This window comes from Corvus hawaiiensis, chromosome 21, assembly GCF_020740725.1.
Source record: "Corvus hawaiiensis isolate bCorHaw1 chromosome 21, bCorHaw1.pri.cur, whole genome shotgun sequence".
Lineage (NCBI taxonomy): Eukaryota > Metazoa > Chordata > Aves > Passeriformes > Corvidae > Corvus > Corvus hawaiiensis.
Window position 1 is genome coordinate 3,742,360 of NC_063233.1, and position 23,972 is coordinate 3,766,331.

The following is a 23,972-nucleotide window of genomic DNA, read 5'->3' on the forward strand; positions in this document are numbered from 1 at the left end:
TGCAAAATGCCCTGGGGGCCTTGTGGGATCAAACAGGGGGTGCTGTGGGGTTTGCCTCGACTTTCTCCCTGCACTGGAGATGGGGGCTCTCTTCCTGCACCAGCACTGGGGGTGAAGCTCTCTTGTCCAAACCAGCATTCCCTGGCTCCGTGGTGGGTGACCCGGCTCTGTAAGGGGGTGATGTGGCAATAGAGGGGGTGACCCCACTCTCTTGGGGGGTGATCGGGGTATAGAGGCGGTGACCTGGCAGTGGTTGGGCTATAGAAGGGGTGACCCGGCTCTGTAGGGAGATGGTTGGGCTATAGAAGGGGTGACCCGGCTCTGTAGGGCGGTGGTTGGGCTATAGAAGGGGTGACCCGGCTCTGTAGGGAGATGGTTGTGCTACAGAGGGGATGACCCGGCTCTGTAGGGCGGTGATCCGGCTCCGTAGCGGGATGACCCCTCTCTCTTTGGGGATAACCCAGCTCTGTGCGGAGTCACCCATCTCCCAGCGCCGCTCTCCCCCTCCTGGATACCCAGAGCAGCCCCGCATCCCGGGGCGGGGACCCTGCGGCCGCATCCCGAGCCGGGAGGGGGGGCCCAGACCCGCATCCCTCCCGTGGCGCCGCATCCCGGGGTGCGGGGCGGGGGGCGGCGGGCGCGGCGCTGCCCGTGCGGGGCCGGTGCGGGGCTCGGGGGGCGCCGCTCGGCTCGGCCCCGCTCCCGGCCCGTCATTGGCGGCCCCGGCGGCGCTGGGAGCGGGGCGGGGAGGCGGGAGCGGCCCCCGCAGAGCCGCCGGCCCGGCCATGTGCCGACAGGGGTGGCTGCTGCCGGCTGCCTGCTCCGCGCCCGCCGCTGCCGCCCGCCTCCTCAGCCTCGTTCCTGCCGTTTATTTTTAATTTTTTGATCGTTATTTTATTTTTAATAATTCTCTTTAAAAAAAAAAAAAACCACAAAACAAAAAAACCACCGCGGTTATTTTGGTATTGATGCTCTCCGAGCGGGAGACTTCGGAAGACGCGGTCCTCACCTGAGCGAGCCGGCCCCATTCCCCCGTTTGAAGGTAAGCGGAGCGGGAGGAGGCACCGGCTCGGGGGAGCTCTGCGGGACCCCCCCCCCCCCCGGCTCTGCCGGGCCCCTTCTCCCCGTCTTTCCCAGCGCTGGGGTCTCTCGCGGTGTTTTTTCCCTGTTTGCTTCGCTCCCGCCCCCGCCGCCCGCTTCCCGGTGCATCCGAAACTGCCTGGGATCGCTGCTCCGGGGGAACCGGCAGCGAATCCCGCACGCCGGGGGATGCCTGCAAGGACGGCAGCAGGCAGAGGATAGCCCCGGCTGCCGGGAGTGGGGCTGGGATGGGATTTGGAGGGGGAGACAGCGTGAATAGGGACATGGAGAACTGCACGGCATCCGCTCCCCCCGTAGCCTGCCCAGAGGGACCGGGCAAGTCCCGCCACCTCAGACCTGCATGGGAAATACTGAGGTGCTCCGAGTTTGGTTTTCCCTCATCCTACAGCGCCTTCAGCTCCAAAGCCTATGAGGGATGTCATGAAAGCACCTCTCAGGGATGCAGTGGGAAAGCTGCCCCCATCCCATGCCTTTCTTGGGTGTGCAGGTCGTGTCCTTCTCTGCCCCAGGGACACCTCTGCACACTCAGTGTGGGACTGGAACTGGCCTCTCTTCACTGTCTGGACATCTCACCTGGAGCCATGTGTCTGGGTTTGTTCCCACCTCATGTGCTGGCCCCAAAGGACATCAGAATCCCCTCCTCCATCCCAGTGAGTTTGTAGGGCCACCCCAGTGCTGGGTTAAGCGCCAAACCATCATCCCGTTAGCTCACGCTCAGCAAAGCAGTGGTGATGGAGAGGGATCCAGAGCGGAACGCGAGGAAGGTGATGGCACAGTCACCTGTGGGTTGTTTTTGTCACTCTGAATCCAGCAGCCATCAAGGTCTGTGCTCTCAGAGCCACACGGATGTTGTTCAGCACATTAAAGGTAGCCTGAGGGCTTGAGGGGGGGGCGGCTGTGGGAGGAAGAGAGAAATCCCCCAAGGGAAGATGGCTTTTCATTTCCCCATATCGACCGCTTTCAGACAGGATTATTTATATTTGACATAACACATCACCAAACTTGGGAGGTAGTGGGGGTGTGCTCACACTCATTAAGGTAGACAGTTTTCTGGCAGAATAAATTAAAGGTAAGAGAAGACGGCACTTTGAGGTACAACAGATTGTCTTCCAGCCTGAAAGGAGCAGCGAAATCAGCATAAAACCTAGATGGGAAAACTCTGCACTTCGGTCTGTCATGATGTATGGCTGTCATTTTAGGGAACCTGGCGGGGTATCCCGATTTTCAGAGTGCAGATGGTGCTCCTGGGTGACTTCATTTGAGCAAAAGTACCCAGTAGGATGGGTTTTTTAGTCATCACATCTTCTCTTCGCTGAGGAAGCATCTAAATTATAGCGCTGTGAGGGAAAGTAGTTGACATGAATTGTGCATGAAGTGAGCGCCTGAACTATCCCACACCCGTGCCGACTCAACGAGGCTCCTGCCCCGTGCCAATGGCTTGTGAATAACTGGAGGTTGTTTGCAGTCTCTGTGGTTGATTTTCTTCTTGCCTGAAACGAGCAGAAAGGTGCATTAGGGGCTGTCAGTTGGTGAAAAGAGATTTTTAAACACCTCAAAGACTGTGCAGCCGTAATTAGAAGTGTAACCTCCTTCCTCTGCGTGTCAGGATTTCTGTGCAGAACGATGACAGGACCTCTTAAGGAATGGTGCTGGTGCTCAGGAGAGATAAAGAACTTCAACAAAATCCCCTGCAAAGCCACAGATGTTGATTTATCACTGCACTACATTGATTCTCGTTCAGAAAGGATGTGGGGATTTGAGGGGAAGGAAGGAAAGAGCATTTGTTCCTTTCTGGTTTGTTGCCAGCGGGCACAGATTACAAACACAGGCAGCTCTGAAATACCTGTGCCTACCTGGGCACAACGAGTGGCAGAACATCACCAGTGCTGGGGTTCCTGACTGTGTCCTGGCTGTGTCCTGGCTGTGGCCATCGCTGTTTTCCAGCAGAGCCTGGTGGGTGGGTCTGGCTGTCACATCTCCTGATCCTTCTCCATGGAATCTGTGGCAGTCCCTAAACCCTCGTGGAGGTGACACGAGAGTCAGGCCTGAAGGTTTGGTCTCAGGGGCTTTGCTCTCTGAGGAAAACCTGTTCAGCAGTGGGTGACTCTGACCTGTTCAGAGTCACTGCCCGTGGTTTATTGACCCAAGCCTTTCTAAATGTTTCCCACTCTGAAGCTGAAGAACACCCCTGACCCTCCAGCCATTCCTGAGCACCCCTTTAGGATCTTTAGAAGTTTTGCTGGGTGCCAGATTCAAAGAGATAAAGGTGCTCAATTCCCTCAGGCATTCATGTGCAGCCCAGGGAACTTCGTGCAGCCTCGAAGGGTCCATGCCACTGACCTTTAGGATGTCAGGATGTGTTCTCAGTGCCCAGCATGTGGGGCAAGGAGGGCTTTTGCAGCTGGCCAAGCTCCAAGGGATTTGCCTGACTCAGCCCTTTCCCTCGGGCTGCGCAGTGCTGGTGTAAGAGACAGGGATGGCTGGGTCCCTTCTCGCTCGGCCTGTTCTGGTACCTGTCTGCCGTGTTGTCATGGATATGGATAAGGACATGGCCAGGGAAGAGGTGCTGCATGCTGGCAGGGCTCCCGCAGGCACGGCTGGTGATGCAACTTGTGACATTGAAGAGATGCAGGGAAGGGATGGAGCAGAGCTGGAGATGTGGGGCTGAACTTACAGCTCATTCCCGGTCTAATCTGCGTTTTCTCCCAGGTCATCGTGCGTTATCTCCTTCTCTCCTTGTGATCTCTTATGGAGGGATCGGTTCCCCCTTTGCCTGAGCAAACAGCCTTTATCCCAGCAGTGCACATGGGCAGAGGGATGACAGGTTGGGTGATGGACTCTGACCTTCTGCAGACCTTTCAGCCACCTTCAGCTCACAGCCAGGACCAACCCAGGCAGGACTGGGACCTCAGGAACCTGCGAGAGCAGCCCTGGGCAGAGGGCAGCTGGAAAGGTTGGGGAACAAAATTAAAGGTCAGAATAACATTTTGAAATATCCCTGGACCTCTTTGTCCCTGGAAAGGTTAATAACAGCTGGGACCCATAACAGCAGTTCAGGGCAGCAGCAGGAGGACCAGGCTCCATGGAGATGTGGCTCTCGAGGGGTCAGAGGCAGCACTGAGGGAGGACAGGACTTGATTTAGGCCAGAATCACAACAATGATGATTTTACCCCATCCTACATGTCCAAGAGTACAGATTTCTCTCTGGAGCTGAGGGTCAGCAGGGACAGTGTTGGGTCCAGCACCTCCCTCAGCGTGAGCTCCCCTTGGCAGGACAAGCAGTGGAGACAGGACATGAGCCAGGGGCTGGCGAGTTGTTACCCTCTCACCTCAGAGCTTTCTCCTGCTCGTTGAACAATCACTTGTGATGGCTCAGAGCTGACGTTTGACTCTGCTCCCAACTCCACTCCACTCCCACAAGACGAGCTGAGGCATCACCAGGGCAGCTCAGCCCCTGCTCACCACCTCCAGTGCTTCTCCGCCATCTCCCTTCTGCAGGACAAAAGCCACCTTGCAGCCACAGACCCCCCCGGCGTGGACGCAGGGAGTGTGCTGAGCTTCTCTGGACAGCAACACTGATGTTTTCCTGAGCTGGAAACTGGAAAACACGTGCCATTGTCCACAAGGAGGGAGGGGTGCAGCTCCTACACGGGGCTGAGTCGAAGGTACACGCGGCTCTGCTGCCCTGGGAAATAACTCTGTGCTCCACAGCTTTTATCAAGGAGATGGAAACTTGTCATATTCTTTTTGCAACAATATCTGACACTATCCAAGCAATTTGCCTTTGGTGTGTTTCCAGAAATAGTTAGGCCTACGGTAGGCAGGGGTGACATCTGGATGCATTACTGTTGAGTTCAGAAACATTCAGTAAACAAGACAGGATCTATTGTTTAAAGGTTATTTCAAAAGGCTCCCAGCGACTTATCTGGCCGTGCAATGGTGAAAGCTTTAATGGCTCTCTGGTAATTACCTTTTCTGAAGGACGTTTCAGAGGGAAGTTACCAAAAAACCAAAAGTCTCAGCCCGTCCTAGCCAGGTGAGGGACCTGATCCAACCTGAAAATGTGAGGGGGCTTGCTCTTTGCTTAAGTGCTGGTGGGATCAAACCTGGGAAATGGCTGAAGGAAGAGCAGGCTGGGGGGCACAGGCAGGGCGTGCAGGGGAGCTCACCAGCAGTTCAACAAGAAAGAAAAGTCTCAGATCAGCATAATAGGGCAGCAGGATTCACATCAGCAGGGAGGGCGAGAGAAAGAGCCCTCCCCGAGGCACTGAGGGGAAAAGAAATGTCATTAGGCATGGATAAAGCAGCCGCCTGAGCACCTGAGCCGAGGGTGGGCGGCTCTGCAGGGAGAGGGGGCTGGCGGGGGCTGCCACGCTCCGGGGGCTCAGCAAGGCCACAGCAGGAGCCACTCGGCGCCCACGCCTCTATTCAGCATGTCCCAGAGCAGTGAATAACCCCTCTATTAAGAAAAAAAAGGAAAAGGAGGGCAGGTAAATTCCTGGCAGGAGCCAAGTGCCAGCCGTCCTCCCCTGCCCTCGCCCCGGTGCCAGGGATGCTGATCATGTGGAGAAAGGGGCGAGCTGCGGCTCTGCTGTCGCTCACACATCTGCACCTGGCAGGAGCCGCTGCTGGCTGCTCTCCTCGGCCCCAGGGCAGGCAGAATTAATGCTCACTGATAATTTCCAGCCCCTCAGAGCGGAAGTCATGTCGTGGGTTCACACATCTTCCTGTTTCGCCAGTGTTTTGCTCCTAGGGGCAGTGGGGGTGAGTGAGTTCCAGAGATGCCCGTGGAGTCCTGGAGTCAACCAGAGGGCTCTGCCTGCAGCAGGACCATCCTGTCCCGCTGGCTCCAGCTCTCCTCTGCCCCATCAGGTGCTGCTGTGAGGCTGTGTCAGTGCTGCAGGGCCTCAGTGCTGGGGGACAGCTGGTGGGAGCCCTCTGGAGCTGCTCAGACCCCACACACCCAGCCTGCTGCCCATCCCTGCCTTTTCCCTTCTGTTCACCCACTGCTGCTCCGGCCCTGCCCTCCTGCTCCACAGCCCCGTCCTCTTCAATCACAAAATCCTCAGGTGGTGAGATAACCATCGGAAACTGCCTGAAAAACAGGCTTTGGTGAGAAAGCGTCTTTTCCCTTTGAATTGCTACTGAAGTCCAGCTTAGGTCTTTCCAAGGCTGAGCTGGTTGGCCTCTCCTGGGGAGGGGATAAAGGAGATGATCTTGCTCAGCAGCGGATGGAGCCCTGTGCCCCACCAGCTTTAGGTCTGGCTTTGAGCCGTGGCTTTGCTCTAGGTACGAGTTCATCACAGGCTGTGAGCCGCAGAAGCTCATAAGCTCATTACACTGGGGGAGTTGCGAGTGGTGAGGAGGCCACAGAGCTGGGATTTCCTTCCCTTCTGCTGGAGGGGACTCTTAGCAAACCAGGAGGAAAAGTCCTGTGTGGTTTCATTTTTTTCACGTGCAGAGCTGTCCCCTGTTCCTGGGCTGCCTGAAAGGGCTGGACCACTATGGGCACGAGTGGCCTCTTGCAGCTCTGCCTTGTCCCCACAGAGCTGGCACCAGGCAAAGCCAGCTCCTCTATTTGCTCACAGAGTGTTTAGGATTAAAGGGGGAAATACCTCAGTATAAATGCCAGAAAAGTGGCTGCCGGGGGGAGAGAAATCCCCAGATTGCTGGGTGATGTGGCTGCTTTGAAACCCTCTGGGGATCACCTCAGCCTTGTGATGGATTCCTCCTCTCCCCAGCCTCTCCCCAGCTCGGGTCGCTTCAGCTGAACGGGATCAAAATGCCTTGAGGTTCAAAGATTCACGGACTGGCATCGATCAGAGCAGGGAGATGTCGCGGACTTTGTTGTAAAAGATGATACAGGGGCTCCATTGAGGCTGGAATTCGCTGTGGTGCTGCGGGAGCGTGCCGGGAGCGAGGGGGATTTCACAGGGAAGCGCCAGACGAGTCCCCGGAGCGGCTGCAAAAATCACAGCTCTGCTAAAGCATCACTCACAGGCTCGGCTTCCTGCGAGAAAAACAACTTACCTAGAGATAGCTTTGCTCATTTCTCTTCCAAATATTCCACCTTCGCTCCTCTGGGGTGTTTGGGTTTTTCTCCCTGGGAATGCTGTGGTATTTTCCGAGCTGCCCGGCAGGGACAGTGCAATCCCGACACAGAGCTCCTCTTTGGAAACCCGCGTCTGCTTCCCGATTTAGGCAGAGGGTGTTGCTCGGGCTTTGCCATGCCATTTGCATCTGCATTCCCTGCGCCCTCAGTGTGGATTTGGGTTTAGATCCATCATGGATCTTCCTGCCTGAGCTTTGGCAAGCCATTAACTCTCTCCTTTACCTGCTGCCCGCCTTCTCAGCGAGGCGACAGCGTGTGCAGGGAGGCTCTCTGAGTTCCTGCATCATCCCTGCAGGCAGCGATGCTCCTCCTGCCTCCCGCTTTCCCACCCTGGCATCCACAGAACAGCGGCGTGCACGACGCCACTCTTTACTTAACACAACGTACAGGGGTTACAGGAGAGGAAAACGGAGTTACAGGGGGAAACAGGAGGCATTTTGTGGCAATCCAAGCTGTTTCCTGGGGAGGAAATACAGCCAGGAGGCTCAGCGTGGAGGTGTCCCAGCTGCAGGAGGGTGGCTGAGGAGATGCACGGCCTCGCTGTTGGGGATTTCTCCCCATCTTCTCCACAAGTGCAAGCAGGGATTTGCAGGGATGCAGGCTCTCCTGTGGAAGGGAAAGGTGTCTCGGCATGATTGGTGTTGCCTGCTGGGAAGCTAAGCTCTGGAAAGATTAGCAGTGGGATCTGGGGAAAAATAGCTCTGCTGAGGGAGTGGGAGTGGAGTTGGGAGGGGATGGATAACGAGCGCTGATTTGCGTTTGTTGTTAGGAAAAATTAGTGGGTTTATTGTTATGTTACACAAAGGAGCAACCGGGGTAATAATTCGAACTCAGGCTGTCCCCTGGGCTTCCTGTGTGACTTCTTCCTTGTGCAAACAGTGACGGGCACGAAGCTGTGGCTGCCACTGCCAGGAGAGCAGAGCCAGGCCCCCTTCCACATCCAAATGCATTGAAGTGCTTGAACGGTGTTTCTCAAAGCCCTCCAGGTGATGTCTCCCATCCAGCTGTCACCAAAGCCATTTTCTGAGTGACTGTGACAGAGTTAAGGTGCACCCAGAGGAGGGAATGTGCTCCTCGCGGGGCGTTGGACTTGGTGACCTTTAAAGGTTCCTTCCCACCAAACCCTTCTGTGATTCCAAGGGCAGCTCGGGTCTGCAGCACTGGCATCACTGAGCTCACTGGGCTCGGGCAGGAGCTCTCAGGAGTCTCCTCTTTGCAGGGGAGACCTGGTGGGCTCCAGGTTGTCCAGAGAAGCTGTGGCTGCCCCATCCCTGGCAGTGTCCAAGGCCAGGTTGGATGGGGCTTGGAGCAACCTGGGATAGGGGAAGGTGTCCCTGCTCACGGCAGGGGGTGGGACTGAGATGGGCTTTAAGGTCCTTTCCAACTCAAACCAGTCTGGGATTCTGGGATTCTGTGATCCCCTGTGGCCAGCACTGGATGTGACATCCCAGCCCCCCGAGATAAAGACAAGCACAATGAATCTTAGACAGCTCCAGATGATTTTTTTCTGATTTGCAACACTTCAGCTTTGCTGTTTTCTCAAGAGTTATTCCTGATTCTCACAGAAGCTCGTGGGAGCAGATTCAGCCCACAGAAAATGGAGTTTTCTTAGTTGCACCTCTTCTCCCTTGTGTTTCTGGCATCACATCTTTGTTTATGTTGTACTTTCAAAGAAAACAACACAGGTTACAGAAAACACAGAACAGTGATACCGGTTTCTGAGAAAACAACACTGATCTTAACCTGTTTTCTGGATACCTTTATAAATATTCTCTATATTGTTGAATGTTCCAATTGGCAGGCAAAGGGTTGGTCTTTAAAACACTGTCTGACTTGATTGGTAGTAAATATAAAGTGTGAAGATTGCTGGGCTGTGGCAGAACTGTTGCCTGCAGAGGATTAGAGTTGCTCAGCTCCAGGGAGGCCGAACTCTGGCACATTCTGCTGCTGGAGTTTCGCTTGAAAAGAGAAGATTCCTAAATATTAAGACAGGTTTGCCAGGACCTGAAATGAAAAGGGCTTTGTTTGATTGGGCTGTTAACATCACCTCAAATATCACAGGCTTGAGCAATTCCATGGTAATCCCAACTAAACCAGCCAGAAGCAGCACTGAAGCATCCTGGGCTCCCAGCAGAAATTCCTGGGCTCCCACATGCTCCATTCTCTGCCATGTCAAGCCCAAGAGCAGTAGCAGCCAGGTTGGAGGATGTTTTTTCACCAGACCTGTGAATGTATTCCTGATTCCCAGAGGAGATTTCTGGTCTGTTGAACATTCCGAAGGGGCATCTCCTGTGGGAATAGCTCCATCGCACATTTTGAGGGGCTCTTCTGTGCCCAGGGATGCTCCCAGGCACTGGGCAGGGAAGATGCTCACATTTTTACAGGTCTGGGTTTTGTAAGACTCAAACTTCAGCTCTGTGTATGCTTTACATTGAGGCAGGATGGCAATGAATCCTCCATGGAGGGGGTGGTGCCTGGAGAGCTCAGAAAATCAGCGTCAGTTCAGTAAAGGTTTTGCTAATTCGGTTCTGGGCTTCCAGTTCATCCCAGTTCAGCCCAGAAAATCAGCAAAGTTTTGCTAATTCGGTTCTGGGCTCCCAGTCCAGCACATTAACTCTGTTATTTACCAGCAGAACATTCCTGCTTCCTAAGGAGTTCCAGTACCCGTGTTCAGGTGAAGTGAACTTGCTGTGCAAGGGAACAAAGCTGAAATCCACTCGGGATTGGGAGGTGCTGTGTGAGCCTCCTCCTGCTTCCCAGGATGGATGGAGGCATTGCTGTGGGCTCATCCCTGGGCGTTCAGGGCCCTGACCCCTCCCAGGGCAGCTCAGAAAAGCTCAGGGGTGGTTCAGAGCACTGGTCTGAGGCTTGGCTTTCCAAGAGAAGGCCCTTGGCATTTTCTGGTGCTTTGAGGTGCTGCCAGTGTAAGGAAGGAAGGGAGCAGCTGCAGCCTGCCCAGGAAGCGCCAGCACTGAGCAGAAGCTTCTGATCACATCCACCCTTCTCACCTCGCCTGCCTCAGTTTCCCACATTTTGGTGCCTGTGGCAGCATTTCTCTGGCTGCTGGGCACAGCAAGGAGGTGGCAGATGAGGCTCATGAGCCACTGCCTCTCTCTCTCGGGCCTCCCCACCACCAAGGAGTCATTTGAAAGGCAGGGCTGGTGTCGTCCTGGTGCTGACGAGAAGCAAGAAGATCCCTCACACATGTTCTGCTTTTGGAAGATGCTGTCCCTGGGAACGGTCGATATCTCAAACATTTGATCCCGGCAGTTCCCACCCCACGTGGGCTTGAGCTGAGCAATTTGTGTGAAGGTTTTTCTCTGGTTCTTTATTCTCCTAATGAGGGTTTTCAGCTGAGCTCTGTGAGTTCCTTTATCTTTTCTGCTCTTTCTCTTACGATTTGGTTGTTGTGGGGTTGTTGTTTTGTTTTGTTTTTTTTTTTCTCTGAGTTGAATCTTTCCCTCTCTCATCTCCCAGGAAAAGCTGTAACAATATTAAGGTGAGGAAAAAAAGGCAAAATTTACTGGAACTGCTTCATGGTGAGTTGCTGTGAATCTGAAAATTACCCTCTCAGACGGTCTGTATTAATTCCCTGATGCAGCAATGATAAATCCTTATTGAAGGGGATAACATAAGGAGATTTTACTGCCTGGAGAAAAACTCCAGGGTGCAAACAATGAGGAAGCCCATCTGCCTCTTGTTCATGATCCCTGGAAGTGTCCAAGGTGAGGCTGGACGGGGCTTGCAGCAACCTGGGCTAGAAAAAGGTGTTCCCGCCATGGGAGGGGGTGGAATGAGGTGAACTTTAAGGTCCCTCCAACCCGAACCAGTCTGGAATTCTGTGATTCCGTGATCAGTTGGCAAATGCACGTGTGACAGTGCTGACACCAGCCCTCAGGGGGTGACATTACACTGAACAAAGGACATGGATGGGCGGCCAGACAAGTCCCCTGTCCCGGAGCCCCAAACCTCTGCCCATTCCCTGCTTGCAGCAGCTCCCCGAGTCCCTGAGGTCCAGCCCTGCGAGCACCAGGCAGGCAGGAACTGAAAAGCAGCAGGTTTTGGCCTCAGCCCACGTCAGGCAGCGTGAAGGTTCATCTCCCTCCCCGAGTGATGAGGGGCTCCTTCCCTCGCACCCCAAGGGCAGCTCACACCCTGCCCCAGCAGCAGGGCAGGCATCTTGTGCCAGAGGCCACCTCCTGAGCCAGTCCTCAACATTTATGCGTTATTTCCAAAATCCCCCAGCTCCCTCTCTCTTCTCCTCTTCTTTATTCATGCGCCACGCTGCCTTGCAGGGCTGGAGTGGGAAAAAACACTCTGCTTGTGCCTCACTGCACGGCCTGAGCCGGAGCCTTCGCCAGAGCAATGTAAAGCTGTAGCTATGGAAACTCCCAACCCTTTTTCCTGAATTTTTTTTTTTTTTTTTTTTTTTGAGAACAGCAACGTATATCTCTTTGGAGATCCCAGACAGGGCTGCCTGCAGCACCCAGGGAGTCCCCTGGTGTCCCACAGCGGCAGCAGGAGCTGCAAGCACAGACCCAGGTCTGTGTCCCCAGGGCACAGGAGGAATAAGCGGGTTGCATGGAAAGCCAGAGGCCAGGACAGCTCAGGGACGCTGGTGGGGACAGTGTGATGCTGCTGGAAGTGTCACCAATTGCCAGACACCCACCCACAGCTGGGAGGGGTGGGCAGGGACAGAGGGGCGCTGGTCCATGTGTTGGTGGCCGGGTGGAGGGTGTCCCTGGAGCTCTCAGGTGGCTGCATTTAATTTTAAAGGAGCTCCCTGGATCCCAGCCCGGATCTGTGACTCCTGAGCAAAGCAAAGCAAAGCAAAGCAGGGTGTGCAGCTCGCAAAGGCTTTGATCTGCCGAGGATCTGCCCATCCCACGGAGCCGTGTTCACAGCCCTTGGAGATGCAGAGCTGTTGGATTCACTGCTTACCAGCAATGTGCACCGAGCGTGCCCTTCCTCCCGCCCTGATCGATGGCTCCTCCACCTCCCGGGACATCTGTGGGGTCACCGGGCCAGCCGTGGGGCTCATCCTTCCCAAACACCGGTGTAGGGGGTGGTGGGAGCATGGAGCTGCTCCCAGCTCGCTGCTCACCCAGTGGAAGCCACCTAGTCTGGAAATGGGCTGGAATTTGATGGATTTCAGGCAACCTGGCTTCAAAACAGAACCGTGACCAACTTCCCTGTATGAAGAAGGGGCACTGGTACAGCAACACTTCCCCTCTCAGGCACTCTCCTGCCAGGATGAGAGAGTGGGATGAGCCAGAGGTCCTGGGATGAGCCAGGAATGTATCCCAGCTGTGCAGGGTGGCTGAAGGCGCAGCTGGGGCAGGCTGCCGGCTCAGTGTGTCTCAGCAGGGCTCCGTGTGGTTTTGGGCCTGCCTGAAGCAGAAGCCAAAAGGTGCAAACAGAAGCTTTGGAGCATGCAGGGCTTCTGTTAGCCCAGGGCTGGGTGGCAGCAGAGGTGACTCAGTCCATGTCCTCCCATCAGGATGATTCTCCAGTGATTCTCCAGAGCCGCAAATCCCGGGAGCTGAAGCAGCCACTGGCAGGAGTCACAGGGAGAGTTGCTGCTTCTGCTGCCTTTGCGTGGCCATCAGAGGGTACCAGAGCCTTGCTGTCCCTCTGTGCAGTGTCCCTGGCCTGTAAATCCTCATTCCCAGGGGGTGCTGAATGCCCCTGGGAGCAGGAGGCAGCTCCAGCTCCCAGCCAGGGCTGTTGTCAGCTGAGAGCTCCCCCGGTGACTCTGTGTGAGTGTTTTCCCATCCTTGTGCCCCAGCAGCCACATCTGAGCCACAAAACCCCATTCTCCAGGCATTTCCTGGGAGATGGGACAGTGGGAATGTTGGTGTGAGCTATTGGTGGCAGGCACCAGCTCCCCCAGAGCTCTTGGAGCAGCAGCTTCCGGTGTTCGGCGTGAGGAGCTTCCAAAATCCATGTGAATTCTGGGAAGAGTCGCTCTTTCAGAAGAACAAATTCCTTTTTTTCCCACCTTCAGTGCATTGGTTCAGCAGCGTTTTCTGACAATTAAGGGTTTTGATCTCTGTGGCTGTGCCTTTCTGGGGGACTGCAGCGAGCTCTGCTGATGTGAGATGTGGGGAACGAGCACTGCCTGCTGAGTGAATGCTGCAGGAAAAAGTCCTAATCAGGAGTAAGGTTTATAGCTGGCTCTCAACAAGCTAATCCAAGCTTTTCAGGTTGGCCAAGGAACGTTTCCAGTCCTGGGCTGGGCAGTGGGTGCTCCCCACTCCCTGACCTTTTCCCCACTCAGAGTGATTGCAGCAGCTTATCTCAAGCTGCTAATTCCCAAACCTGCTCTCTCTAATGTTTAATATCTCAAGCTGCCTAAGCCATAACTCAAGAGGTGATTAAATGATGCAGGGTGGAAAGACAGCACATCTTTCTTTTATCTTTTTTCTTTTTTTTTTATTTGGATGGAGTTTAGACTGCTTATGAGTGTTTGGGATTATGGCCTGCTTCCCAGCTGATGGATGGGAATAATTCCTGGTGCTTAAGCAGACTGTTTGGGCAGTGAAAGGTGGGACTGGGGAGGGTAAAGCCCTCTGGAGCAGTTTGACAGCAGTTCTGAAATCATGACAGAGCCTGGCTGTGGCAGCTCAGGGCAGGGGCAGACCTGGGGGCAAGTCCATCACTTCTGCACCAGTTCCTTGGGCCTGGCTATTGGGATTTACCTGTCCTGGACTGATGTCAGTGTAGGGTTGGTGTGCAGCAATGGACAACTCTCTGTCGATGTCTCCAGCATCCCTGTCATCATCACCAGCATCTCTCTCAATGTCACCAACATTCCTCTTGCTGTCACCAACATCCCTGCGGATGCTTTCAGGATGTGGCCGTTCATTTCCACAGAGCAGGGTGAACACTTCATCTGTGCTGAAGTGTCCCCAGCCACCTTCCCCAGTCACTCTGGGATGAGGACAGCAGCACCTTCAGGATGGCCCCTGAAGGGGACATTCCCAAGGGCAGCATCCAGGTGATTCAGCGGTCCCCCCATCCCTCCCCAGCAGCACGGCCTCTCTCCACGGAGCATCTGCAGCCACTGAAATTCCTGCCGGGCGCTGTGCTGAGCAAGCCTTAACGCCGCCGTGATGAGCTGTGCAAATATTTATTTCTGTGAGGCGTGATCTGGTTGTGCTAAATGCCATCAGCGCCTCATTACTGCAGAGCACGCATTCCCTCACTGCCGGGACGCTGCCGGGACGGGCACCCCCTGGACCTGAGGAAACCTGCTTAAATGTGCTGGGAAGTCAGACTGAGAGCTAATCTCTGCTTTAAAAACTGCTGGGAGAGGATCCCCCGATTCTCCCATGAACTTCTGCTTTTTTAAGCTCCAGGAAGCCCCACGATTCGAAGTGGCTGTTGCTGTAGGATGGATCTCCAACACAGGCTGAGCCTCCTCTGCTGGGTTTTGCTGTCAATGAGCTGCTGTCACACAGGAATCCAGCCTGGCTGCTCTGGCAGGTTGAGGGGGGTCACACCTGATGACCTTTAAAGGTCCTTTTGATCCAAAATACGGTTCTGTGACAGGAACACCTGCAGGGATGAGTATACAGCGTGTCCTTGGTACTCGGAAAAAGCTTATACAACAAGGAGTTGTTGGACTGACACGTGAGATTTAGCAGAATGCTTTTCATTGTAAAATTCGGGGGTTAATTATCTGTAATACCATTGTAATGTGTGGTTATATTGAATTATAACAGCAGCAGACAGAAGGAGCAGCTCACTGTGACCCATTTCCCATCTCAGCACTGCTCTGGCAGCACTGGGGGAGCTTTTCTGGCTGCAAAGGGCTGAGCTGAGAATGGGCAGAAAGGAGAGGAGCAGTCCCTGGTCCCTCCAGCCCTCTGGAGGAGTTTATTGCGGGTTATGATTGATGCAGACATGGGGGATACATCCCTAAATCAGCCCAGTGCTCACCTGTACCTCCAGCCTTGGCTCTCACTGCCAGGGCACTAAAACCCCTCCTGACCATGGTGTTGTCCTGCCCTCAGCCATTCCCGGGTGTCCCCTGAGCCCTGCCCAGGGCTGGGGGTGGCTGGGATCCTGTTCTGCAGAGCTGAGCACTATTCCAGCAAGGTCCTGGCTGATAAATCATTGACCAGGCTCTGGGTGTAAGTTGCCTTCGCAATGTGTGGTTTCTGCTCTGGACATCGGTGGGAGCTGAAGCATCGAGGGCTCTCCCAGCTACAGGAGGGCTGGGGGTGTTGGTGGGGGACAGTCACAGGAGTCAGAGCTGTGGGTTATCCCTGTACCAGTGCCAGTGACCTCTGTAGCTGGCTTTAAGCCAGGTAAGGGCTCTAAGGCCACCAGAAGGGGTCAGGTGGATGTGGAATGTTTTTGTTCTCTGTTCTGTTTGCCCATGCCAGTGTTACAGGCATCTCCCAGCTGGTGGAGCCCTCTCTGAGGTGCCACAGGCTCACAAAACTCCTTTTTAGTCCAGGGATTATCAGTAGTGGCACCTTTCAGGGTAGGGGAAGCCCCTCCTGAGTGCAAGGAGCTGCTCTGCCAAAGGCGGTGTCTGAGCAGAGATGGGATGAGCACGGTCCTGGCGGGTGCAGGGGGGAATATGGGGCTGCTGGGATCTCTGAGCCATCTCCAGCACCCAGGAGGACCCATCTGCTGGGGATGAGCCTGGGAATTTGTGAGTAGCTCTCTCCCAGCAGGGCACAGCAGAGAGCCAAGTGCCCTCTGCTCATAAAACATTCAAAAACCCTTGGAGCACCGAGTGCCTGGAGATGGGGGCTCCCATGGGGCCAGCACTGGTGCTGGGATGGGGAAGCACGGGATGATGAGATGTGTCCCCTTGTGCTGAGGAGCACCCAGGTGGTCTTATCAAAGCCAGGGGTCTGCAGTGACCCAGCCCCAGCCCACCCGCAGCCCAGCCTGGCTGTCCCCCGGCCAGGAATGCTGCCCCCCGGCCAGGAATGCTGTCCCCCAGCCAGGAATGCTGCCCTCAGGAGGGGACAGGGAGCACACGGGAGTGATGCAGGCCCTCTGCTTGAAGAGTTTTTCATCTGGAAAGCCTCGTTCCTGCCTGTGTTTCTGGCAGCTGCCCTGCCCGCTGGCTCCGGCCGTGCAAAGTCTTCTGCTGGCACCTTGCCCGGCCATTCCCAGAGCCTGGCTCTTATTCATTGACTGGGTAGGATTACAGGAACTGGGGGAAATGCACCAGGAAGGCTGGATTTGCCACCAAACTGGTGTTGGCTTCTGGTTTATTTGCTGCTTTCCCACTTCCCAGGCTGGTGGTAGTGGCTTTCTGTCACACCGATGCTCTCTGGTGTTTACCTCTGGGCAGAGCTGTGGCACTTACAGGCTCCAGTGTGGCATCAGAGGAGTGTAAGTCAGGCTTATCCTGAACTTTACAGCATCAAGGGCTTGGATCCAGTCTGCTCTGCCCTGGACAGTTAATTACAGAGGGATTTCTTGTTATTCTGATTTAAGGTCCTGAATGCTGCCTGCAGCAAGACCCAGTGGCTCGGGGTAGTGGCATCTTGGCCAGCCAGCATCACTCATGTGCTCTCCTGTTTCCCTGGCATCATGCTGAGATCTTTTTCTTCCTTCTGAGGCAGGGCCTGACCAGCAGTGTCAGCATCAGGGTTCAAGGCACATGGGTGAGCTGGGGAGTGGCTGCACTGCCCACCCAGGGCAAGACCTGCAGGGCTCCTCTCCCCCCACCACAGAGGCTCAGACTCGTCCTGCCCCTGCTCAGCTCCCACTTTCCACACAGAACTTAAATCTTCCCAAGCTCATTGAGGTCTCTCCCTTGGGTCTTTGCCTTGGAGTGACCCAACGAGCTGGTCCCCCCCCAGCAGCCCGGATGAGGGTCAGCCTGGGGGCTGTGCCAGGGTCAGTCCCCCCTCAGAGGCCCTTCCCGGGTGCCAGAGGACACCCACGCACGGCAGCACTCGGTGCAGAAACAACTTGTCCAAGCACAGAGCGGAGGCAGGGATGTGCTGGTGCGGAGCAGAGCCAAGTCAGGCAGGGTGGTGTTACTTCAGGACACGGCGCTGGCCTCCCCTGCTCCCTGCGAAGGGTGGGATGGGTGTTTCTGCTTTTTTTCTCCTTTCCTTTCTCCATCGCGGCTGTTTGGAAGCGCAGGGCAGAGCTGAGCCCCGTCTCCCCTGCACAAACTGAGCGGTGAGGATGAGGGGCAGGGTCTCATGCTGAGGTTTGAGCTGTGCCCCTCGAGCAGGGGCTGTTCCTGCCTCTGTTTATCCCTGGGTGCTCATTAGGGTGCGGTCTCAGCTCCTGCCTGCTCCAGTGCTGGGCACCGGGCGGGATCAATCCTGCCAGCACTGCTGTCTGTGCTGCCAGTTGTCACCTTGTACCCAGGCTGGCTGTTTTGTTTGAGTCTCCAGCTCCTGGAGACAGGTGGATATGGGCAATTCCCACATTCCATGTTGAACAGAGGGCTGGGCTGCCTCTGGCTGCAGAGGAAGCAGGTCCAGGGCTGCTGGGGGATGCAGGAGCAGTGCAGTGGGACAAGTGTGGGATACAGCTCTTTGCATGTGAGACACGAACTCCTTGTGCAGGCGCAGCCTCAGCGGGACCAGCATTCCCTGGTTTTTAACCACTTGCCACGGCAGCACTTCCAGCTGGTGCAAAAACTCTTTGGAGTGACTTTGCTGCCCTGCAGATGGGAGCTGGGGTGGGATGGGATAGCTGAAAGCTGCATTTATTTAATTGTCCTCAAGATTATTCTTAATACCTCTGAATCCTGAAAGCTGCCTTAACTGGCTGCTAAGAGAAACCTTAGAGCCGTCTCCTTTTCCATCCCTAGGTCTCCCCCAGCTCCAGCAGGCAGGGTTAGGCCAGTCCACATGAGCCCTCCAGCCCCTGGACCTGGAGCTCAGCCTTTCAGAGCCGGGTATTCGCTGGAGCCTTGGGCTGGGCTGAGCTCAGCCCCCCCAGCTGCTCGGAACCTTCCTCCCACGCAGCTCTCCCGAGAGGCAGCGGCTGCAGCAGCCCTGTGCAGGAGCCAGGGCAGCTGTGAGCAGCCTCTCTCCACACTGGGCACCCGCGGTGGTCCAGGGGCCGTGTTCAAGGTGCTGGGGGGGGGGTGAAATAGGATGATTTCTCATCCCACCCCTTCTCCGTTGCTCATGAGAAGCTTCCCCCAACGCCTGGGTTGGGCTGTGAAGGTCGGTCAGCTCCTCGTGGCAGTGCACAAGGGAAGGCAGGAGCAGAGGCTGAGGCAGAGCCGGCCCTTGGAGAACAATCCAGCCTCCAAATCCACATCCTCAGCCATGGCAGGGACAGGCAGAAGCAGGCAGGCGACACAGGGTTGTGTTTAAACCAAGCAGCTCCTGCAGGAGCGGCATGTGGGAATTGTGAAGTGGTTTTGGTTTGTGGCAGCACAACCCGTCCTTTGCACTCTGAGAAAGGAGAAATCTTGCATCGATCCCTGCGTGCTCCCAGTAACCCCAGGGCCACCATGCCCTGTCACCCCGTGGCACTGGGGACCACGTTCCTACAGCAAAGGGCTGCTGGGCTGGGGGCAAAGAGCCTGTGTGGGGTTACAGCCCCCTGCAGCCCCTTGCTGCTGGCTGGCAGGGACAGAGGATGTGCTGGGGGCTGGATTTGGATGGGTTCAGCCATCCTTAGTAGCTGGAGGGCTCCTAACATTGGAGGAAGGAGCTGAGGTCTCCCAGGACTGAGTCTCCCATGCCTGCGTTCCTCAGACCGGGGCTCCCTCCCGCATACCTTCTCCAAGACCACAGCGGAGCTGCAAAGCACTTCCTTTTAGCAGGATATTTATTGCTAAATATATGAATCTGGGAGCCTGTGGAGCGTGAAATTAGGAACAAATGTAAAAAAGGAGGTCTAGACAGGAATTGTTCAGCTTATGGGCCTCCGCATGCTCTGCTCTCCTTCCCCTGTGCACGCTGGAGGGTTTAGTGCTTCCAGGTATGCGGCTTTAATCAGAGAAGCATGTTTGGGGAGGGGAAAAGGGAGAAATGCAAATGGTCCCGCTCCGGAGGGAGCAGTGGCTACGATGCCACGTCTGGCTGGGCGCGGCTGGACAGGAGCCGTGGAAATTGGCTCAGTGCAACCCTGGCTGGTGCCCCGGGGCTTAATTAATGGGTGGAAAAGCCGGAGAGCCCTCCCTGGCAGAGCTCTGCCTGCCACCTCCCACCTTGGGCCGGCAGGGAGATGCTGATCCCTGTGGGATCACAGAGGTGCAGCGCCCATCGCCGAGAGCCTGCAGGGCTGAGTGTGGCCACCCCAGAGCCAGGCTCCTGCCCCAGCCCTGCACCCTTGGCTCCGGGACAGCGTGGGGATCGCAAAGGGGAGCAGCAAAGGAGCCAGGGATGGGCATTTCCAGCTGGCACCTGGTCCAGCCAGGCACCTCCATCCCTCTTTAAACAGCAGCCAGAGTTTCTAAATCACTAATGCATCGTTGGCAAACCCTTCCCATGGTTGTGTTGCGCCCCCTGAGCCTCCTCAGAGCGTTTTCCCCGAGGAACGAGGGCAGGATTTGGCCCAGCTCTTGCCCCGTGGCCGCGCGGTGGGAGAAGCCGTGGAGCCGTCGGGATAAATTCCCTTCCCTCCTCCCGAGCTGCTCAGCAGCAACACAAAACGTGACGCTGCTTTATCCATTCAGCACTCACCCAACTTTAGCAGGACATTAAGTGCCTGAAAATATGGCACGGGTTTGTTTTCTTTGGGAGCCGGTTAAATCCCTGACACATACAGTTGCCTTTCCTCGGGTGCTGAAGTAATTTGGGGCTGGGGTGGCTGGGTTTTGGTTTAACCTGATAGCACGAGCTGGGAGCCAGCTTTGTTAAAGCACTTGTGGAGTAGGTGGTCAGGGTACGATTTCTCTCTTAATTTATGTCGCTTCTCCTGTTCCCAGCCCGAACTAAAAGGTTGCTGGAGCTTTATTTGTGCCAGTTTTAGTGCGGCTGTCTCGTAGCTGCTGGCGGGTGTGAGCAGGCAGCGCACCTCTTTTCCCCCCAGCATCCTTCCTGTGGCAAAATGCTGTGCCTCCTCCCGGCATGGAGAGGAATTCCAGGCCTCCCGTGAGCGTTCAAGGGAGGGATGCTGAGAGCAAGACCCGTGGTGGTGTTGTAGGGCTCGTGTGCTGTGCGTGATACACAACATCTGCCCTCTGAGTGAGCCCAGCAGGGACAGGGAGAGGGACCTTCCGCTGCTCCCAGTGCTGTGGCAGCTCCCAAGGGGCACTCCAGGAGGAGAAGGGTGCTGGTGGTACCCCAAAATGTGAGCACAGTGGCCAAGCTGAGCCACAGCACCTCTGTGATGTCCAGTGCCCTCTGTGCCAGCCACAGCTCACCTGGGGCTGTCAAGCATCATCCTGGGGTGCCCCCACAGCCCCCCAACGCTGTGGCTTGGCCGTGGTGATGTGCAGGATCCTGGTGCCTCGGATACATCCCGCTCTCAGGGAGGGCAGCACCCCGCTCCCTGCAGTCGTTAAAGGCTCACTTAGCAGCTCCGGTTATTCCAAATTAAAATACCACGTTGTTTTCCTGGGGAAAATGGATTATAGGCTCAGAGAAAAATGAGCACAGCTCAGAAATCCGTACTGTAAGGCTCCTTCTCCCATCCCTGAAGCTCTCTGCCACCTGGCAGGAGCCAGGAGGGTGCCCTTGGTGCCTGGTTTTATTTCCCTTGGCTCCCCCTCCTGAGGGCAAACCAGCCAGATGTGACCCCAGAGCTGCTTCTCACTCAATCTCTCACCCACTGCCTGAAGTTTTTTTAACCCTTGCAACTGCAAGGTGAGATTTAAGGGGAAATAGGGACTCCCTGATGACTTTCCACATGTGTCCAGTGCAGGAATCTGGCCTGATTCTGCCCTACAGAGCCCTCCTGGTTTCTAGCCCGCTTCAAAGGGGGGTGAGCAGAGGGTTTGGGGCTCTGCAGCCGAGCCCCTCACTGCACCCCCTCACCCGCTGCACTCAACTTTGCAGGCTGTTAATGGAGAAGAGGGCGGATGACAGCCGGGACCGTGGTCATCACAGGTGGAATATTAGCGACTGTCATTTTACTTTGTATCATCGCCGTCCTCTGCTACTGTAGGCTCCAGGTAAGGCCAGGGGATGCTGCAGTGGGGAGGGCTGATGGGGTGGGAGCTTTGGGGTGCCAGCTGAGCCCCTCCTGTTTCAGTACTACTGCTGCAAGAAGGATGAATCCGAGGAGGACGAGGAGGAGCCCGACTTCGCCGTGCACTCCCACATCCCTCCGCTCCACTGCAACCGCAACGTAGTGCTGACCAACGGGCCCTCCCTCTACTCCTCATCCCCCTTCGCCAAGAAACCAGCCCAGAGCCGGCCCAGCTGCCCCAGCTGCGCTCCCTACGAGCCCCCCACCTCCTTCCTCCAGGAGACCCCCACCTCCTTCCTCCAGGAGACCCCCACTTCCTTCCTCCAGGAGCCTCCCACCTCCTTCCTCCAGGAGCCCCCCACCTCCTTCCTGCAGGAGCCCCCCACCTTCTTCCTGCAGGAGCCCCCCGAGGAGCTGCACAACGGAGGCGACAGGGTGAGCTACAAGACGGTGAGCCAGGAGGATCTGGCTCTGCCCGTGTCCAACCTGCAGGCGCTCAATCCCAACCGGCTCTCGGCCATGCGGGAAGCGTTCTCCCGCAGCCGCAGCATCAGCACCGATGTGTGAGGTGCCGCCTGCCCGCCCGGCCCCGAGCGTCCTCTCGCACCTCTGCGGGGCTTTGGACAGCGGGAAGAGCTGGTTGGAATTCCTGGAGGAGTTTTGAAAAGGGGAGGGGGGGGAAAAATGAAGTGAATGTATATCTGCGGGCTGGTGATGTAAAGGGGGAGCAGAGCAAGCCCAGGTGGGGAGCGCGGGGGTGCAGCTGGAACGGGAGGTTTTCCAGCGCTGCGTTGTTTGCTCTTTTCTTTTATAAAGAGGATTTTGATATTGAGCATCCTTTTGTACGGAGGAGTTGCCCCTCCTCACCATTTGGCCTGGGGATGATGAGTGAACGATGGGGCTCATGCTGCAGGTCAGGCATGACCTGGGGGGCCTAGGATGCACTCAGGTGCACAGACAGACCCCAAATGTCCTCTAGAAAAGCAGGGCTGTCACTGCCCACCTTTCTGCCACCCTGTCCTTCACTGCTCCCTGCTGCAGCCGTGGGAGTGTCTGTGGGTGTGGGTGTGAGTGAGCACAGCCCTGCACTATTCCCAGCCCATGGCACTCCTCAAGGCAGGCGTTAATTCCCGGGTGCCAGGCACAATCCCCTCAGGGTTAGGATGGTGGCTGGGCACACGGCCTGTCCCTGGAGCGCCCGGAGTGGCCTCGTGGGCCCTCGGAAGGAGCTGGGCTGGGGGTGCAAAACCCCTGCATTACCCAGCTATGGAAATGACACACAGCACACTTTGGGATGGAGGAATATCCCTCGGGATAATCAGCACCCCTGCTCCAAGTAATGCCATACACAACGTCTGACTGAGGGCTCCGTGGCGCAGGGGTCACCGTGTGTGTGCCCACCCTTTGCATGCACATTCTTACACGCATTTATTTGTTTGAGAGGGGTTTTTTAAGGAAAATAAAAGTAAAAAGACACTTTTCCCCCATCCAGGAAAGTGTCAAAACACTTCTAAATTTAGGCAAAACCTCCGATTTGCATTTTCCACTGAGCCATTTCCCATGGCCGGGCAGCCTGGCTGTGGCACCGGCTCTGTCCCACGCTGGATCCTGCAGGGACAGCCCTGGCAGAGCAGCAGGGACAGAGCTGGTCCCTGAGCGTGTCCCTCTGCACCAGACGTGCTGCAAAGGAGCCCTTGGGGGAACTCAGAGGTTTAGGAGAGCAATTTCAGCCATGAGGGAACTCCTGCTCGGGTTTCTCCTGGCTGTCTCCATTCCTCCCCTCTGACCTCACCACTCTCCAAGTGACAGAACACCCTGTTTCTCCTGGATTGGGCATTATTCAGGTTAAATCATCACCTGGGGATGGCTGGTGAGGATGGACTGGCTGCACAGAGACTCTGCTGCCCTCAGCGCTGTGCTCCAGGGCGATTTTCCTTTTTAAAGATGTTCTGGGAAGAAGCAGCCCTGGCTCCAGCCCCCGGGGATGTTTGGACACTGTTTGCAGCCCGGCTGGGTATTTTACTTCGAACCACGAGGGCTTTTAATTCCACAGGAAACCTTTTGAAGTACAAGTCAGTCTTTGCAAATGAGTATCTTCGACTTTCTGGGGGGGTTCTCTTTGGGGTGGGGAGGGCTGGGGTTGGTTTCTTACATGTTTAATATTCCGGGCTCGGTCCCTGTGATGCTGCACCCCAGGAGCACAGTCCCTCTGCTCCAGAGGGGTGCAGCCATGCAGACCATGCTCCCATGTACAGTCCTCACTGGGGTTTGTTCCCATGCCTTGAGCCCTTCTCTCCCCGTTTTTCGTGATTTTTCCCACCAGCCTTCCCTTCCTCCGTTTTACCTTGTTTCTTTCCCTTGTTGCTTGGAAACTCAGCTTTCACTAACCCTCACCTGGTGATCTGTTGTACAGGACTTTGGGAATCTCAGATGGGGGAGGGAAAAGTCAAAAAAAAAAGAAAAAAAAAGAAATAAACTACTTTGACATGGGTTTTGAGGTTTTGGGGGTTTTTTGTCCCTGCATCTGCAAACTTGGGGTGGTGTTTGCAAAGCTCTCAGGAGCTCCCTGCTGCTGAGGGAGTGATGCAGCAGCACTTGGGGTGTGCACAGCAGTTTGAGGGATGCTAAAGGGCCTTTGGCTCAGTGTCTGGGGATCACACCAGTAAAAGC

At 55.8% G+C, this 23,972-nt stretch overlaps 1 protein-coding gene across 1 annotated transcript; it reads left to right on the forward strand.

Annotated features, from left to right (window-relative positions):
• Positions 1-750: 750 nt before the first annotated feature.
• FAM163B (family with sequence similarity 163 member B) lies at positions 751-23,792 on the forward strand. Its single transcript, XM_048325319.1, has 3 exons — positions 751-1,042; positions 21,170-21,285; positions 21,366-23,792. Exons 2-3 carry the CDS (start codon positions 21,193-21,195, stop codon positions 21,867-21,869), a joined length of 597 nt encoding a protein of 198 aa, XP_048181276.1. The 5' UTR covers positions 751-1,042; positions 21,170-21,192; the 3' UTR covers positions 21,870-23,792.
• Positions 23,793-23,972: the final 180 nt, after the last annotated feature.

Bases quoted from the DNA above. Each gene is read 5' to 3' on its own strand.
- FAM163B (XM_048325319.1), top strand. From the start codon at position 21,193: ATGACAGCCGGGACCGTGGTCATCACAGGTGGAATATTAGCGACTGTC. The intron at 21,286-21,365 runs GTAAGGCCAGGG...CTCCTGTTTCAG, and splicing joins TCTGCTACTGTAGGCTCCAG to TACTACTGCTGCAAGAAGGA.